We start from the raw sequence: 16,018 nt of genomic DNA, 5'->3' as shown, positions 1-16,018 counted from the left end.
AGTAGATAGTTGTATGTCATAGCTGCACATCATTCTAGTTGCTGCATATCATTCTAGTTGCTGCACGTGGGACGCGGCCTCAGCATGGCCAGAGAAGCGGTGCGTCAGTGCGCGCCCGGGATCTGAACCCGGGTCACCAGCAGCGGAGTGCAGGCACTTAACCACTAAGCCACGGGGCCGGCCCTCTCATCTCCCTTTAATGTCTTTCTATATTATTGACTGATTTTTTTCTAAAAAAGAAAATTTTCTTTAAATTCTCTTAAGACTTCCCCTCTGCCCACAGCAGTATTCAAACTTGTTAATGTACCCTTTTCAAAGGAAAGGGATTGGTGTAGATCCCTGAAAATATTTCCAGAGATATCCATGCGTCTGTGGAATGCCGTGTGAGAAACAATGACAATCAATTAAAGTTCCATTCCGTAGAAATGCCTTTTCATTTTGAATTATCACAAGTTTACTTTTTTTTTTTTTTTACTGAGGAAGATTCACCCTGAGCTAACATCTATACCAATCTTCCTCTATTTTGTATGTGGGTTGCCGCCAGAGCATGGCCGCCGACGAGTGCTGTAGGTCCACACCCAGGAACCAAACCTGGGCTGCCGAAGTGCAGCATGCCAAACTTAACCACTAGGCCACAGGGCTGGCCCCACAGGTTTACTCTTAATACTAGTAATAAAAGCAATATATTAAAAAATTTCTTGTAAAATGAATGCACATTCTGCCCCCCTCTCCCCTTCGCCTTTCCATTCCCACCCACCAAAAATACATCCACAAAGTGGAATATCAAAAATAAAAACTTTTGTGCTGAAAATGGTATCATCAAGAAAGTAAAAGACAACCCACAGAATGAGAGACAATATCTGTAAATCATATATCCGATATAGGACTTGTATTCAGAATATAATAAAGAACTCTTACAACTCAACAATAAAAAGACAACCCAATTGAAAAAATAAGCAAAGGATCTGAATAGACATTTCTCCCAAGAAGATACAAGAATGGCCAATAAGCACTTACAAAGATGCTCTATATCATTAGCACATGAGGAAAATGCAAATCAAAAGCAGAATGAGATAGGGGCCGGCCCAGTGGCGCAAGCGGTTAAGTGTGCGCGCTCTGCTGCGGCGGCCCGGGGTTCGCTGGTTCGGATCCCGGGCGCGCACCGACGCACTGCTTGGCAAGCCATGCTGTGGCGGCGTCCCATATAAAGTGGAGGAAGATGGGCACAGATGTTAGCCCAGGGCCGTCTTCCTCAGCAAAAAAAGAGGAGGATTGGCGGATGTTAGCACAGGGCTGATCTCCTCACAAAAAAAAAAAAAAAAAAAAAGCAGAATGAGATAGATACCACTTCACACCCACTAGGATGGCTATAATCAAAAAGACAGATAATAACAACTGTTAGCTAGGATGTGGAGAAATTGGAACCCTCATACATTGCTGGTGAGAATGTAAAATGGTGCAGCCACCTTAGAAAACACTTTGGAAGTTCCTCAAAATGTTAAACACAGAGTTATCATATGATCCAGCAATTCCACTCCTAGGTATATACCCAAGAGAAATGAAAACATATGTCCACACAAAAACTTGTACATAAATGCTCATAGTAGCACTATTCGTAACAGCCCCAAAGTGAAAACAACTGGTGAACAACTGGTAAATCAAATGTGATACATTCATATAATGGAATACTATTCTGTAATTAAAAAGGAAAGAACTACTGATACATGCTACAACACAGCTGAACTTCAAAAACATTATGCTAAGAGAAAGAAGCCAGACAAAAAACACCATATATTATATGATTTCATCTACATGAAATGTCCAGAATGGGAAAATGCATAGAGACAGAAAGTAGATTAGTGATTGCTTATGGCTGGGGGTTGGGGTGGGAGAAGACTGCTAACAAGTATGAAGTTTCTTTCAGGTGGGATAAAAAACGTTCTAAAATTGGATCACAGCAATGGTTGTACAAGCTTAAACACTAAATATACTAAAAAACATTCAATCATATACTTTAAACGGATGCACTGTATGGCATGTGAATTATATCTCAATAAAGCTTTTTTTTAAAAAAATAATATATCCCTAGATCACCCCTCTCCGTCTGCTCCACAAGCACCACAAAGCTCAGTTTAAGAAGCCGTTACCACGACAGCACAACACACAGGGCCTGCCTGCCTCTCTGACCTCACCTCGTACTACTCTTCTGTATGAGCTCTATGCCTCCAGTCAGAGGGAACCACTCAATGTTCTCCAAATTAAGTCATGCTTTTGCATACTTTTGTGCCTTTACCCATGACGTTTCCCCTGCCAGGAATACCCTCCCTCCACCTAGCAAACTTTAGGACTCAGTCTAAGAGTCAAACTCCCCTGTAAAGTCTCCCCTGAATGCTTCTCCCATTCCCGCAGAGCTGGCTGCTCCCTCTCTGCTCCCACATCATCTTGTTCAAGTCTTGGGAGACACTGCACTCTGCAGCAATTATATGTCTACCCTCTCTCCCCAGCTCAAGTGCCCTTGACCATGTCTTATCTGTCTCTGTACCTCTGATGCCTGGCAGGGGAACACACAGCAGATACTCAATAACTGATTTTTGAATAAATGAATGTATAAATGCTAGGGAGAAGATTTTTTTTAAGTTGTTTAATCCCTCTCTACTACGCCAAGTGGTAGGAAAGAGGGAAGCGATGACTTGGAAATGGTTTATGCAAGAGGTAGGAGTTAAACTGAGCCTTGAAAGATAGAAGATCAAGAAATCAGAGACTGTTACCTGTGTGTATCCTCACATGGTTTTTATAATTGGTTGCACTGGCAAATGCCCTCCCACATCCTGGTTCTGTGCAGTAATAAGGTCTTTCTCCTGTGTGTGTCCTAATGTGTACTTTTCTGATATTTGATGTTGTAAAAGATCGACCGCAGCCTTCAAAGGGACATTTAAAGGGCCTTTCTCCTGAAAACACAAAAGGGAATAAATTAAACAGTACAAAAATACATAGAAAATTGAAATGTCTTATCCTTCAATTCTGCCTGGGATCACATTCAGGATTTTAGCCTTCTTGTATTGAGCTTCCCTTTCAGGTTTTTTTGGTTTTTTTCCTGTAAACAGTATTTTCTACTTCCAATTTAAATTTACATAGGAAAATCTGAATAGTATTCAAAACTCATCACTGATTGCATGACTCTCCAAAATGGAATCATCCAGATGGGTGGGCATCTTTAAAAATGAGCTGAGAAAAGCAGAGAAAGAAACACCATAAAGAAATACAAAAGAAAAATAGAGTCAAGAATAAGGATTAAGTTAGAACAACCCTAGAATCCCCTAAAAGCTTATCTCCTACTTTATTTATTCTATAATACCTTGGAGAAAAATAATTTTTAGCTTTTAAAAAATGTAGTGTCTAGCACATAATACGCATCAAAAATACTTGCTGATTACTATTCTCAATCTAAGCTTATGGAAAAGTCTTCTCTGCAAGTTATACTGCTTTTATTAATACATATTTGTTTTGTACAACCTCAGAACCCAGAGGGCCTTTCAACTGTCAGGCAGGAAGGAGTGTCTACTTTTGCTTCCCATGTGTACTTTTCTAGATGAGCTCAAATTAAGCAAACAACTTCTGGGATAGGAAAAAAATCCCTCTCTCTATATGTCTGTGTGTAGATAGACATAGATATCTTGTTGGTTGGATTTCTTTTGTTTGTTAGTTATTTAACAATAACTAACTTAGTTAAGATTGTTATTTTTCTTTTGGTCAGTGAAATTATGATTTACCTCTTGGTGGAAACCATTCCAAAAGATTTCTGCCCTCAAGTATGAAATCACTTAGAAAGAGGCAGGAATCTTTGATCCTTTCTTTACTGAGACTTTTGTTCAGTATGTTAACCCAAGAAGAACAAAGAGTTTATCCTGGTCAAGGCCCTTTTCCTCTCTGGATCTAGACGACTTCTAGCGTTTCCCCAGCTCTGACACGGTAGGGTAAGGGATCAGGCATTCTAACAATTTTCGTCGTGCCGTACATCCTATTCCTCTGACTCCGGTAGCACCTTGCTTTGTGTTTGCACTGAATCACTTGCGTTTGTAATAGAAGTCCCTGAAGCCCCTTACTCAATCCAACATTATATCAATGAAAATACGAATGATTTAAAAACTGGTGCATGGGGGGCCAGCCCCGTGGTGTAGCAGTTAAGTGCGCGTGCTCCGCTGCTGGTGGCCCGGGTTCAGATCCCGGGCGTGCACCAAGGCACTGCTTGTCAGGCCATGCTGTGGCGGTCCCATATAAAGTGGAGGAAGATAGGCACAGATGTTAGCCCAGGGCCAGTCTTACTCAGCAAAAAAGAGGAGGACTGGCATGGATGTTAGCTCAGGGCTGATCTTCCTCACAAAAACAAAAACAAAAAACCGGTGCATGAATATGTGGTTTGCTGAATGAGTACTATCAAAGGAATCACAGTTCTGATGTTTTTGACCAAATATTAATGGAACTAGATTACGGTTTTATGTAGCTTTTATATAAAAAGTTGGCATTATATAGCAAATCCAAATAGAATTTGCAGGAGCTTGGAAACACTTGCCTCTGATGCAATGGATAAAAATTAGTGCATGAATGAAACAGAAGCGGAAACCTACCACTTTGTTCCTGGACATTGAAAAGTAAAGCCAATTTGGGATCATATTTGAACTAAAACTTAAACTTTAATGACTGGAAGAATTCTGCATGGAAATTTGCTAAACTATTCAAGAATACTTAGAAGTATTTGGGGACACAGTTATCACACTATGTTTAAAACATCTGTAGTAAAATCTCAAATGAAATTATCTTATGCTATATTACTTAGTCAACAGTTTATAACAGCATCTCTTATCAACAGTTTCTGAAATTCTTCCAGCTCTGATCCAAAGCAAATAATTACCTTTATAATACCAATTCCATAAATAATCAAGTACAAGGAAGGGACGGGAGTGGAGCGGAGATAAGAACCAAGTATCCTTTAGGAAAAGGAGAGAAGTAAATTTAAAGGGGAGGAGAGATGATCACAAGGAAATGACAAGCCTTTCTTTCTGTGGGCCAGGAAGGGTTCAGACACTTTCTTTAGCAGCAGCTTAACGCAGGAGAAGCAATACTAAACTGAGAAGGAATCGAGGTGAGAAGGAATTGAGGTTCTGGTCTCAGTTGGGCTACTAAGTAGATGTGTAATCCTAAGTAAATAAGCCGGTTGCTCAGATAATTCCTGAAAACGGAGAGAGTTGGTGGTCTAGAGCCATTGTTAATCTTTTTGGGACACAGACTCCTTTGAGAACCTAACAAAGTTATGGGCCCTCATCCTGGGAAGAAGCATACATGCACAAATGGCAAATTGCATGGAATTTCAGGAGTTTAAGAGAAGCCCTTGATGCTGACTCCCTGAAACTCTTGCTGAGATTCCTTCCCCAGTCCCCTCCCCTGCAGATTAAGAACTCCTGGCCTAGATACAGTATTTGTTCACACCAGTACCTGTATGAGTTCTGATATGTTTCTGTAGATCTCCTGAAGTTTTGAAAGATTTAGTACAATTATCTTCTGAACACCGATATGGCTTTTCTCCTGTATGAGTTCTGACATGACTTTTTAATCCATAACCTTTAAGAAAAATTTAAAAGAAATTTAATTACATAAGACCCCTCTAGGCACGCCCATTGAGATTAAGCTATTGAAAAATATAGTAAACATCAAGGATATAACACTAGGCAAACACAACACAATAACTATTAAAAATGTATAAGAGTATGAAAGCTCAGGACTGTCATGCTGAAAATTCAATAGTTTTATCTCTGTCTCTAAGAGGTTGTGTTTCTTTTTTTAAAGTGCCCCAATCTTATTAGATGTTCACAACTCATACCCCAAAAGCTTGAAGTGGAACTGAGACATGGGATGAGGAATAGGGTGGAGGTCAGGAGGCCTGGTACCAGCCCCGGCCCTGCTGGAGGTGTCCTTGGGCAGGCCCCGTCCCACTGCTACATCCCAGTTCCCCATGGTTTTAAGGTCTGTCCTAATGTTAAGTTCTGTGTCAGCTTTTAATCCTTGGCTTTTATTTTTCCTGCTATAAGCAGAGAGTGGAGTGAAAACACCGAACACAGCGGGCAGTAACAGATCTGAGGAGAAAGATGAGAACAGACAGAGAGAATAGAGCAAGGAGGACAAAAGGTAGTCAAGGAGAGACTGAAAAACTGGTCACTGTGCATCCACTAACTCAGACAAAGGCAAGGGGCCAGTTCCTGTCTCTGGCCTCTCTCTGCTTGACCCCTAAGTAGAACCAAGAAACAAAGAAAATTCACGTTTTTACCTGTTGCAAATGCTTTCCCACAACCTGGATGCTCACACTGATAAGGCCGGTCTCCTGTGTGCGACCTCTCATGGACCTGTCATTAAAACGCAGGCATGAATCTATCTCCTTCAGGCACTCCTCAGGTAGATGGTCTCAACAGAGACCTATTTTTTTTCACTGCTAAATTATTTTGTTGTTTGTATGTTATTTTTGAAAAACAAAAGATAACTTTTCTTTTCTCAAAACTATAGCCCAATAATCCTCAATATAGACCCAAAAGTTTTATGTTAAGAAGTACTCATTTTAAAGAAAGAACAGGAATATTGGAGGTTTGAGTTTTCTACAGTGGTCAAAGGTGTTTGTGGAATATATACATGGTGAGAGATAGGAGCAGAGGGTAGGGAGAGGCTACACAATGTAAGGTTAAGAGTGTGGAGGCTGCTGCTAGAGGCGCCTTGATCTGAGGCAAGGATTCACTATTGACGAGTGGTGTGGCTGTGGCACTTGCCATCTCTAAGCCAAAAGTCCTCTCTGTAAAGTGGGGACACAATGGTAGAGGGCTGCTGTGACAAATGAATAAGCATGACAATGGCCGACATTACTGAACCTTTACCACATGCCAGGCCATTCTTTTCAGTCTTTTACATGTACAGTATTAACTCATTAAATTCTCACAACCACTCTATGAGGGAGGTACTTTTATCATCCAACTTTATAGATAAGGAAAATGAGGTACTAAGAGGTCAGGTAACATGTCAAGATTACACACTGATAAGTAGTGGAGAGGGGCTCTAGGGCTGCAACTCCAAATATGCCCAATGCACACTTCCTGACACACTGTAAGTTATCCAATAAATGTTAGCTATTATTTTTATGAGTCATGGTATGTTGTGTTTAGCTGCAATCAAAATACTTGGCCTATATATTTGAAAGACAAGATAAATTAACACCAACTTTTGCTAGATTTCAGCAAATCACTGTTAACAGAGTGATTAAACACACATCTCTCATTAATTAAATTTCACATTTGACAAAAATGTATTCAAATATACAGAGTACCTACCATGTGCCAGATAGTATGCTGGACATTAGGGAGACAGAGGTGAAGAAAATATAGTCCAAGCCCTCAAAGAGTTCACAGTTTCTAAAATCTGCATAGACTTTTGTGTGTTTGTGTATGAGTGTGAGAGTGTGTTTGTATCTTGAGAAGTGGAGGAAAACAATGGCGTTTGAATGCTACAAAAATATCATATCGGCATTTAATATCCTAGGTATTCTCATAACTAGATACAGCACTTCTCTTATATCTACCTTAAGATGATGAGCTGTTGTATATAATTTTCCACATCCATCATATTCACATCGAAATGCCTTTTCTCCACTCTGTTGAGATTTAGCAGTTACTCTTGTTGCATGTCCTTGTAAGACAATCTAGATGAAACAAGAAGTATGATTTAAATTATTTATACAGAAATAAAATAGATGAAATTACTATTTTCAGAATTAAAAAGATAAAAATGTAACAGGAGTTTCCAGATTCAGGCCATCATTTTAAGAAGATTATATCACTCTGAGCCAGTTAGGCTATTTCTGTTCCATGGCCGAATGGAAGAAGTCAAAAGGAGATCCACAAGGGTGCATAGCTAGAGCTCACAGATCTATTCCTACTCTAGAAAAATCAATCCAAGTAGCATCTCCATTGTATACAGGTATTCCTTGACATACTCAAGTGAAATAAGTCAGAGGGAGAAGGTCAAATACCGTATGATTTCCTTCATTAAGTAGTAGATAATAACAACAATAAACAAACACATAGGGACAAAGATTGGATTGGTGGTTACCAGAGGGGGAGGGGGGAGGGAGGAGGGTGAAAGGGATAATTTGGTACATGCGTGTGGTGATGGGTTGTAATTAGTATTTTGGTGGTGAACTGATGTAATCTATGCAGAAATAGAAGTACAATGATGTACACCTGAAATTTTTACAATGTCATAAACCAATGTTACTGCAATAAACAAAAAATTAAAAAAAAATAAAAAAATCCTGGATTCCATCCCAGACCTCCTGATCAAATCTCTGGAAGATGGTCTTAGTCATGGGTTATTTTTTAAAAGCTCCATAGCTCAGTCTTGTGTTTGCCCCTGATTACCACTGATCTAATTCCCATCTTTTAAAGATGGAAAAAAAAGAGACTTAGAATAGCAAGGTTCACTTGCTCAAGGTCACATAGCTAGATAAAAGTACAGAAAATATACATGAAATATGATCCACAGTCAAACTGCTTATACTGAACAGGTTTTCAGGTAATTATCCAACCCATGTTCTGGGAGAATCTGCCACCCCAGCCATAGAGCCTGATAACCAGAGAAGATGGTATATTTAAGGCTGGCCAGTCATCTATGCCTTGTGTGGCCTGGCTTAAAAAGTCAAGCTGAGTCCACAAATTCTCCTTCCCTGGAATTTGACCTGAGAAATAAATGGAAATCTAGAGTTGGTTGTGGGTGGTAAACCTGAGAAAGCATGGCTGTGATGAGCCATGTGCAAACTCAGTGAAGACGCAGAGGAAGCCTGTCTGTAGAGAAAAGAAGGGAGCAGAGGTGCCATGAAAGAGGCGAGGAGAAAGAAAAAGGAGTGAGATCAGCTTCCGGTCCTTTGCCATTCTGGTTCCTGTGAAGCCCAGCTGTCAGCAGTTCCCTTTCTTGGCTTTTTGTAAGCTCTGCTGTATCCTTAAAATATATCTTCTTTTTCTCTTTGAGCTAGTTTGACTGGCTTTCTGTGTTTTCCAGCTATTAGAGCTCCGATTAAAACTGCCAACCCAGAGAACTTTGATCTCCAATGTAAATAAAATTAGTTTTGAATGAAGTCGAAACTAATGAAAACCATGAAAAAAGGCCTGGTATTCTAACAGAACACCTAAAGCATCAACAATGCTGTATAATGCTTACTTACACATTTACAAATTATGTTCTCATGTATTACCTAAAATATTAACCAAATGAAAATCTCCTTTGGTTTTCATAACCCCATAACATGGGTAAAGCAAAGATTATTATTATTCTGCTTTAGCAGATAAGAAATCTCAGAGCCAGAGAAGTTAAGTCATTTGCTCACAGTCACACAGTTACTACATAGCAGAGCGGAAACTCAACTCAGATTTTTTTTTTTTTTTTGCAGGGGAAGATTCGCCCTAAACTAACATCTGTTGCCAATCTTCCTCCTTTTTTCTTCCTCCCCTCCCCCACCACCCAAAGCCCCAGTACATAGTTGTGTATAGTTGTAAGTTTTTCTGGTTCTTCTACATAAGCCACCACCGCAGCATGGCTACTGACAGACAAATGGTGTGGTTCTGCACCTGGCAACCGAACCCAGGCCACTGAAGCAGAGTTCACAGAACTTTAACAGCAAGGCCATCACGGCTGGCTCTCAACTCGGATTTTTTTATTACAAATTATATGCTACTTTAACACCATGCTGTTTTCTAGTTAACTAAGGGTGGTGTAGCATGAGGGCAATGACAGTAGTCATAGTCTCCCTCAAATACACAAACCCCATCATCCTTACAGTTCTTACAACTGAACACATGGGCATTCTTAGATTACTTTTGATCAGGGCTTTCAAATTCAGCACTACTGACATTTTGAACAGGATAATTCTTTGTTGTGGGGGGCTGTCCTATGCCTTGTAGGAGATCTACCCAGTAGATGCCAGTAATACTCCCCCAGTTGTGACAATCAAAATTGTCTCCAGACATTGCCAAATGTCCCCTGGGGGACAGAACCACCTCCCCATGAGCACCACTGCTTTTGATACTCTAGGTCCTTCTTGTCCTATGAAATTGGGTTTCATGTAAGAGATAGCTCAGCAGCACCAGCTAGTATGTTAATATTAGAGATGAAAGAAGAAGATCGAAACTGTAAGCATCACAATGAAAAAAATCTAGAGGTTTGAAGCAAGACTATTTACAAAAACTCTATTGAATTAGCTACAATCCCTGTACTTGAAAGTTCAGCCAGGCACAGAATTATAACTTCTTAAGCAACTCTGGCAGAAGGAGGAGGAGTACCAAGAGACAAGCTGAGAAGTTACAGGTGCTACTTATTTGCAGTGGTTCTTTTGGGATATTTTGACCTTTTAATACCATGTACTGGGCCCTCAACCTCAAATACGGCACTCAATTGTCATGAACTTCTGGTCCAGCAATAATGAAGAGAAATATAATGAGTCACAAACGCAAGCCACATACATAACTAAAAATGTTTTAGCAGCCACATTTAAAAAGTAAAGAGAAACAGGTGAAATTAATTTTAAGTAAATATTTTATTTAACCCAATATGTCCAAAATATTATCATTTCCACATGTAATCAATATGAAAAATTATTAATGATATATTTTACATTCTTTTTTTCATAATAAGTCTTTGAAATCGGGTATGTACTTTACACTTACAGCACATCTCAGTTCTGACTAGCCACATTTCAAGTGCTCAATAGCCACACGCGGCTACCGTATTAGACAGCGCAAATCTAGTCTGTAAGGGAGAGGTACAGAGGGCAAAGGAGAAAACGTTATAGTAAAAAAAAAAAATTCCTGTTCAGCTTTCTTCTATTTCTTTGTCTATTGGCACTAAGACCAAAGGTTATATGTCTGCAGATAAAGAGTAATGGGGCTTTTTATGACATTTCGCTTCAGCAGTTCTGAATTCCTTGTTATGTTTCTGGACTCAGAAATCCATTATTGATGGTAATAGACCTTTTTTTTTTTTTTAATTTTATTTATTTATTTTTCCCCCCAAAGCCCCAGTAGATAGTTGTATGTTGTAGTTGCACATCCTTTTAGTTGCTGTATGTGGGACGCGGCCTCAGCATGGCCGGAGAAGCAGTGCGTCGGTGCGCGCCCGGGACCCGAACCTGGGCTGCCAGCAGCGGAGCGTGCGCACTTAACCACTAAGCCATGGGGCCAGCCCGTAATAGACTTTTATAATAATAGTATATTATAATGTTATATGGCTCAACGGTAAATTCATTCATTTTTTTAAGACTCATTCTATACTAGTTCATTTTATACTAGTTCATACAGAAAGACAACTGTCTTTCTTTAAAAATATCCTATTATTAAAAACCTAATTTTAGTCACTAACAAGAGACAGAACCCTTATTGGGCCACCCCAAAAACTGACTGACATCTCTTGTATATATTTACACTGTGTTTGCATTTTAGTAGAGTTTGACTTAGGTGGATTTGACACACTGCAGTATAAAAAATTTTAAAGTCTCATTTTGAAGATTTTGCCAAGAATCACAGAGTTTCAAAGCTAATGGGCTTAATGAATTACAAACCGTGTTTATACTACTGTTGCGTCATGCCACCACTTCAGCTGGTAAACAGAAATACTGGTTATTCAGTAACGTTAAGAAGTATCAAATTTCTACCAGTGATTTCAGTGATTCCTGTTATTTCATCATTCACTATTATTATAAACGTAAAATCTTCTTGATAACCCCTGATAGTATCACTCAGTGTCATTAAGTGGTGATGCTAATGCTGAAGTTAAAAAAAAGTATGGTCCTGGGGGCTGGCCCCGTGGTGTAGTGGTTAAGTGCGTGCGCTCTGCTGCTGGTGGCCCGGGTTTGGATTCCAGGCTCACACTGATGCACTGCTTGTCAGGCCATGTTGTGGCAGCACCCCATATAAAGTGGAGGAAGATGGGCATGGATGTTAGCCTAGGGCCAGTCTTCCCCAGCAAAAAAAAAAAAAAAAAAAGAGGAGGATTGACATGGATGTTAGCTCAGGGCTGATCTTCCTCACACACACACACAAAATAATTTGGTTCTGAAGCAATAACTTTAGAATAGGAGTTAAATAGGATAAAACTCCTGGAAGAATGCAAAAAACTGCTATGAGAGAGGAGTCAGCAAAATATTAAGAAAATAATTGCTGAGAAAATAAGGAGTAGCATTAAAGCAAGAATATGCTACAATGATTACATAAGCTCCAAGCACTCCCTTCTCCAACACAAAAACACATAATTCAAAACAGAATCTTGAATTATGCAAGTTTTCAGTTTTTGGTTTGTACATCTACCAGAATGCATCTGTGACAACTTTGTACTTATCACAAAACTTTAGAGGCACTGCTGCCCTAGGCTGTTATTTGGGTAAGGGATAGTCAATGACTGGACCCAGGGTGAGCATCTGAATCAAGGGCAGCCAACCCATGGCCATCCTCAGCCCAGGAAACAGTCTGGTACAAAGAGTACAAACTGCTTTGCTAAGTAGGAACAATGATAATTAGCTAGGCTGGAGCTTCTCTCCAGAAGTTGAAAAGGAAAGTATGGAGGGTATCAGTTGGAAGCAGAAGAAACAAAAAGATATAAAAAGCAAAGTAGTGAAGGTTGGTTAGTTACAGTAATGAAGGAGCCCCAGAAAAAGGATCCACAAACTGCCATGGGTAGGAGCAGTCAGAAGATCACCTGGTCTCCAAAACTGCCTTGGATTCTAGAACATAAGTTCCATCTGGATTTCTGCAGTATTTCTGCTTCTTTAGTGCCACTTTGTATCCACATAATGAATCCTGACACCTGAGGTAGTTCGAGACAGCTGCTGCCTAATACGTACACAGTTTTTCTGAGTTGGTAAGATTTTCCTAGGGAGGTAATGATTCTCTACTCATTCACAGAAGGGCCTAGAAATGCTAAGAGAAAGAGATTCTTTTTTTTTTGAGAAAGAGATTCTTATATAAAAAGGTAGCTTTACACACCTGCATTTTTTTCTCTTGCTCATTTTCTCCGATCATTCCAGTACCTGCTACACTTTCACTTCCATCAATGGACACCTAAAGGAATAAAATACAGCTTAAAAAAGTTTCACATTTTGCTAATTGTTTAGTCTGGGTGATAAAGTACATGGGGATTCATTATTGTTTATTTTTGTGTATATTTGAAAATTTCTATTATAAAAAGTAGGAGAAAAAAAACTTTTAAATTATATGAAAGACACATGTTCAATGCACGGAAAAAACCCAGGCCTTTTGATTAAAACTTAATTGAGACTTTCCTTCACCTTTTCCAATCTCTAATTTCTACTTCATAATTCATAAGCGTTCCATCTATACTTTATTATTTCTTTTATGGCACTCATCCTCGAACATATCTTTTTGTGAGTTATCTGCTACTTATTTCTTTTCTTTAAGCTCTTACTCCATTCTCTTGTTTTTCTTCAAACATTTCTTTCTACACGCCCCTTCTTTTAAGATAAATGCTGATATTCTTCTTGATGCTGTCTGATTTTGACTTTGAATTGCTAGTTTCTTATTTGATAAAGTATACTTCTGTGTTTTCTTTTAAAAAAATAAAGACGCTGTATCTGGGGCATTCTTAACATTGTAAAATGCTGTACCTTTGCTGCATATTGTTCCAAAGCACTGATGGTGTCAGGGTCAATCGTGGCATCCCCAGTGTGCAGACCTGCCACTGTCCCATCAGCCTGAATCGCCAAGATGGTGTCAGACTGTGGGACTTGCACTGCATGATGGATGTAAGCTGTGGTGCCGTCTTCCAGCTGAACTGCCTGTAATGCACTCTGGTCATAACTATCTGAGGGAGTGGAAGAGAATGGCATTAAATTAAAGGTAGTCTGATAAACAGTTAAATATTTAAAGGAGAAGGGAATGAACTTTTATCAAGTAGTTACTATCAGAACTGGCCCATGTGCTTTACATCGGTATTTCATTCAATCCTCACAACAATTCTGTGAGGTGGGTATATTTACCACCCTCATTGTACAAATGGGAAACTGAGGTTTGGGTAAGTAAAGTCATTTTCCTAAGGAACAAGGAAATTTAAAAAACTAACAATTAACAGTCAAAATCAGTATGTAGAGAAACCAGGATCTGAACTCATGTCAGTATGACTCCAGAGTCCGTGGGTTTTTTTCCCTCTAAATAAACACACCAAGATATATATACAACATTGTGAAATAATAAATCTAGCCAATTACAATGAACCCGTGATTAACTCCCACTGCTAAAGGAAAAAATTCAGTTTACTTTTTCTCAACTTTAATTAAATAATTTTACTTACAAATTTAAGTATTCTAAATTTTTAAAAATTTCCCCCTTTGGTTTCACAACTAAACAGTCTTTCTAAAACATGCAATGTCATTCTATAGTAAAATATTTTATAAAGTAATAACAATAGCTAACATTTGTTGAGCATTTACTATGTGACAAATATTGTTCTAAGTGCTTGCACGTTTCACACCAATATGTCCTATGTATGTTTGCACATTTCGTCCTCACAACTATCCTATGATGTGGATACTTATTATAATCCTCATTTTACAGACGATGAAACTGAAGCACAGAGAGGTTAAATAAATGCTCAAGGTCACACAGCTAAAAGACAGCAGACCCAGGTTTGAACCCAGACAGTCTGGCTGCAGAACTGTGCTCATTACTCCTATGCATTCCACCTTGAACCCCTGGTCCTCCTACACCAAGTTCATAAACATTAACATTTTGCCATACTTGCTCCAGATAGTTTTTAAATTTTTATTTAGTTTTAAAGACCAACACTACAGGCAAAGGACCTTACTAAATAAATTATATTTAAAACGAAGAAAAAACTCAACCATTTAACTTGCAAATGTTTAATTTCATATTTTAAAAGCAGCCTCAATTTGAAGTCTTCCAGGGACCAGGGGTTTGCTATTTCAACCTATTACTAGACAGCTCAAATTATTAGAAAGTTTTTCCTTAGACTGTGCCCAAATCTTCTATCTTACATTTCAGAGCACAAGTACAACTTTTCATTTACATGACAATACTTCAGCAACTAAAGGCAGGTCTTATTTTTCCCATACCCCTAATTGTCTCTTATTTTATTCATATTTCCAAAGCGATTTTACCTTTGGAGGTATGGTGAATAAATGCCGTGGTTCCATCTTCTAACTGCACTGCTTGACCATCCTCTAAACGCAAACTGTCCCCTGCTCAAGAACAATGCTTACATTTAGATCCCACGTTTTCTAAGTACGTTCTGATAACTCAGCAACAACAGAGTCAATAAACCATTAAAGACATTATAAAAACCTACACTTGCTTTATGAATCCTTGAACATTTAAGTAATTTCAGTAAAGATGGTCTGAATAAGTGTTGAAAGGTAAAAATATATTAGAATACTTATTTTAGGACTATATACCAGGGGATAAGGCAAGTTGAAAGAAGGGAAAAAAAAAGAAGAAAATCAGAGACATGTAGGATTTAGCTCAAATAACGGGAATATTCACTTAGGACTGTTGTCCATTTATGTCCAGAATTCTATTATCTTTGAGAGAAAGTCTCAATTAAGTTAAAATGGTCATTAGAGCCTCTCTTTGACATCTACTGGTCTCCCCTTTCAGAAGGAGGACTAGGGATCAGAACCAGTTTAGGAGTAAGAGGCAGCTGGAGACAGCAAATACTGAAGTATGAGAATCAGGAGTATAAGGAAGTATCAAATACTTACTACTTTTAGGTATGGGTACGTGTTGAACATAGGCAGCAGAACCGTCCTCCAACTGAATGACCTGGCCATCTATGAGTTTTCCATCTGCAACACAAGATTTAAGCCAATAAATAAGCAAAAGCAAAAATTTTAAACTTTCTACAATTTCAAAATGATATCAACGATAAAAATATACACCACTTAAGATCATGTTCATCTTGATTCTTCCCTCAG

The 16,018-nt window shown here is 38.8% G+C and overlaps 1 protein-coding gene across 3 annotated transcripts in view; it reads right to left on the bottom strand.

The window, feature by feature from the left end:
- ZNF143 (zinc finger protein 143) overlaps positions 1–16,018 on the bottom strand; it is a 62,805-nt gene that overhangs the window by 20,490 nt on the left and 26,297 nt on the right. For 2 of the 3 annotated variants that reach the window (XM_058545960.1, XM_058545961.1), the window contains exons 4-11: positions 15,806–15,889; positions 15,206–15,289; positions 13,697–13,893; positions 13,059–13,133; positions 7,613–7,732; positions 6,320–6,395; positions 5,491–5,616; positions 2,769–2,948 (exon numbers count right to left, since the gene is read on the bottom strand). In XM_058545960.1, the coding sequence (XP_058401943.1) occupies positions 2,769–2,948; positions 5,491–5,616; positions 6,320–6,395; positions 7,613–7,732; positions 13,059–13,133; positions 13,697–13,893; positions 15,206–15,289; positions 15,806–15,889 (942 nt within the window). The remainder of the gene's footprint in view (positions 1–2,768; positions 2,949–5,490; positions 5,617–6,319; positions 6,396–7,612; positions 7,733–13,058; positions 13,134–13,696; positions 13,894–15,205; positions 15,290–15,805; positions 15,890–16,018) is intronic. The other variant, XM_058545962.1, reaches the window with a different exon arrangement.

This window comes from Diceros bicornis, chromosome 7, assembly GCF_020826845.1.
Source record: "Diceros bicornis minor isolate mBicDic1 chromosome 7, mDicBic1.mat.cur, whole genome shotgun sequence".
NCBI lineage: Eukaryota > Metazoa > Chordata > Mammalia > Perissodactyla > Rhinocerotidae > Diceros > Diceros bicornis.
This window is presented reverse-complemented; position numbering and strand designations above follow the sequence as displayed.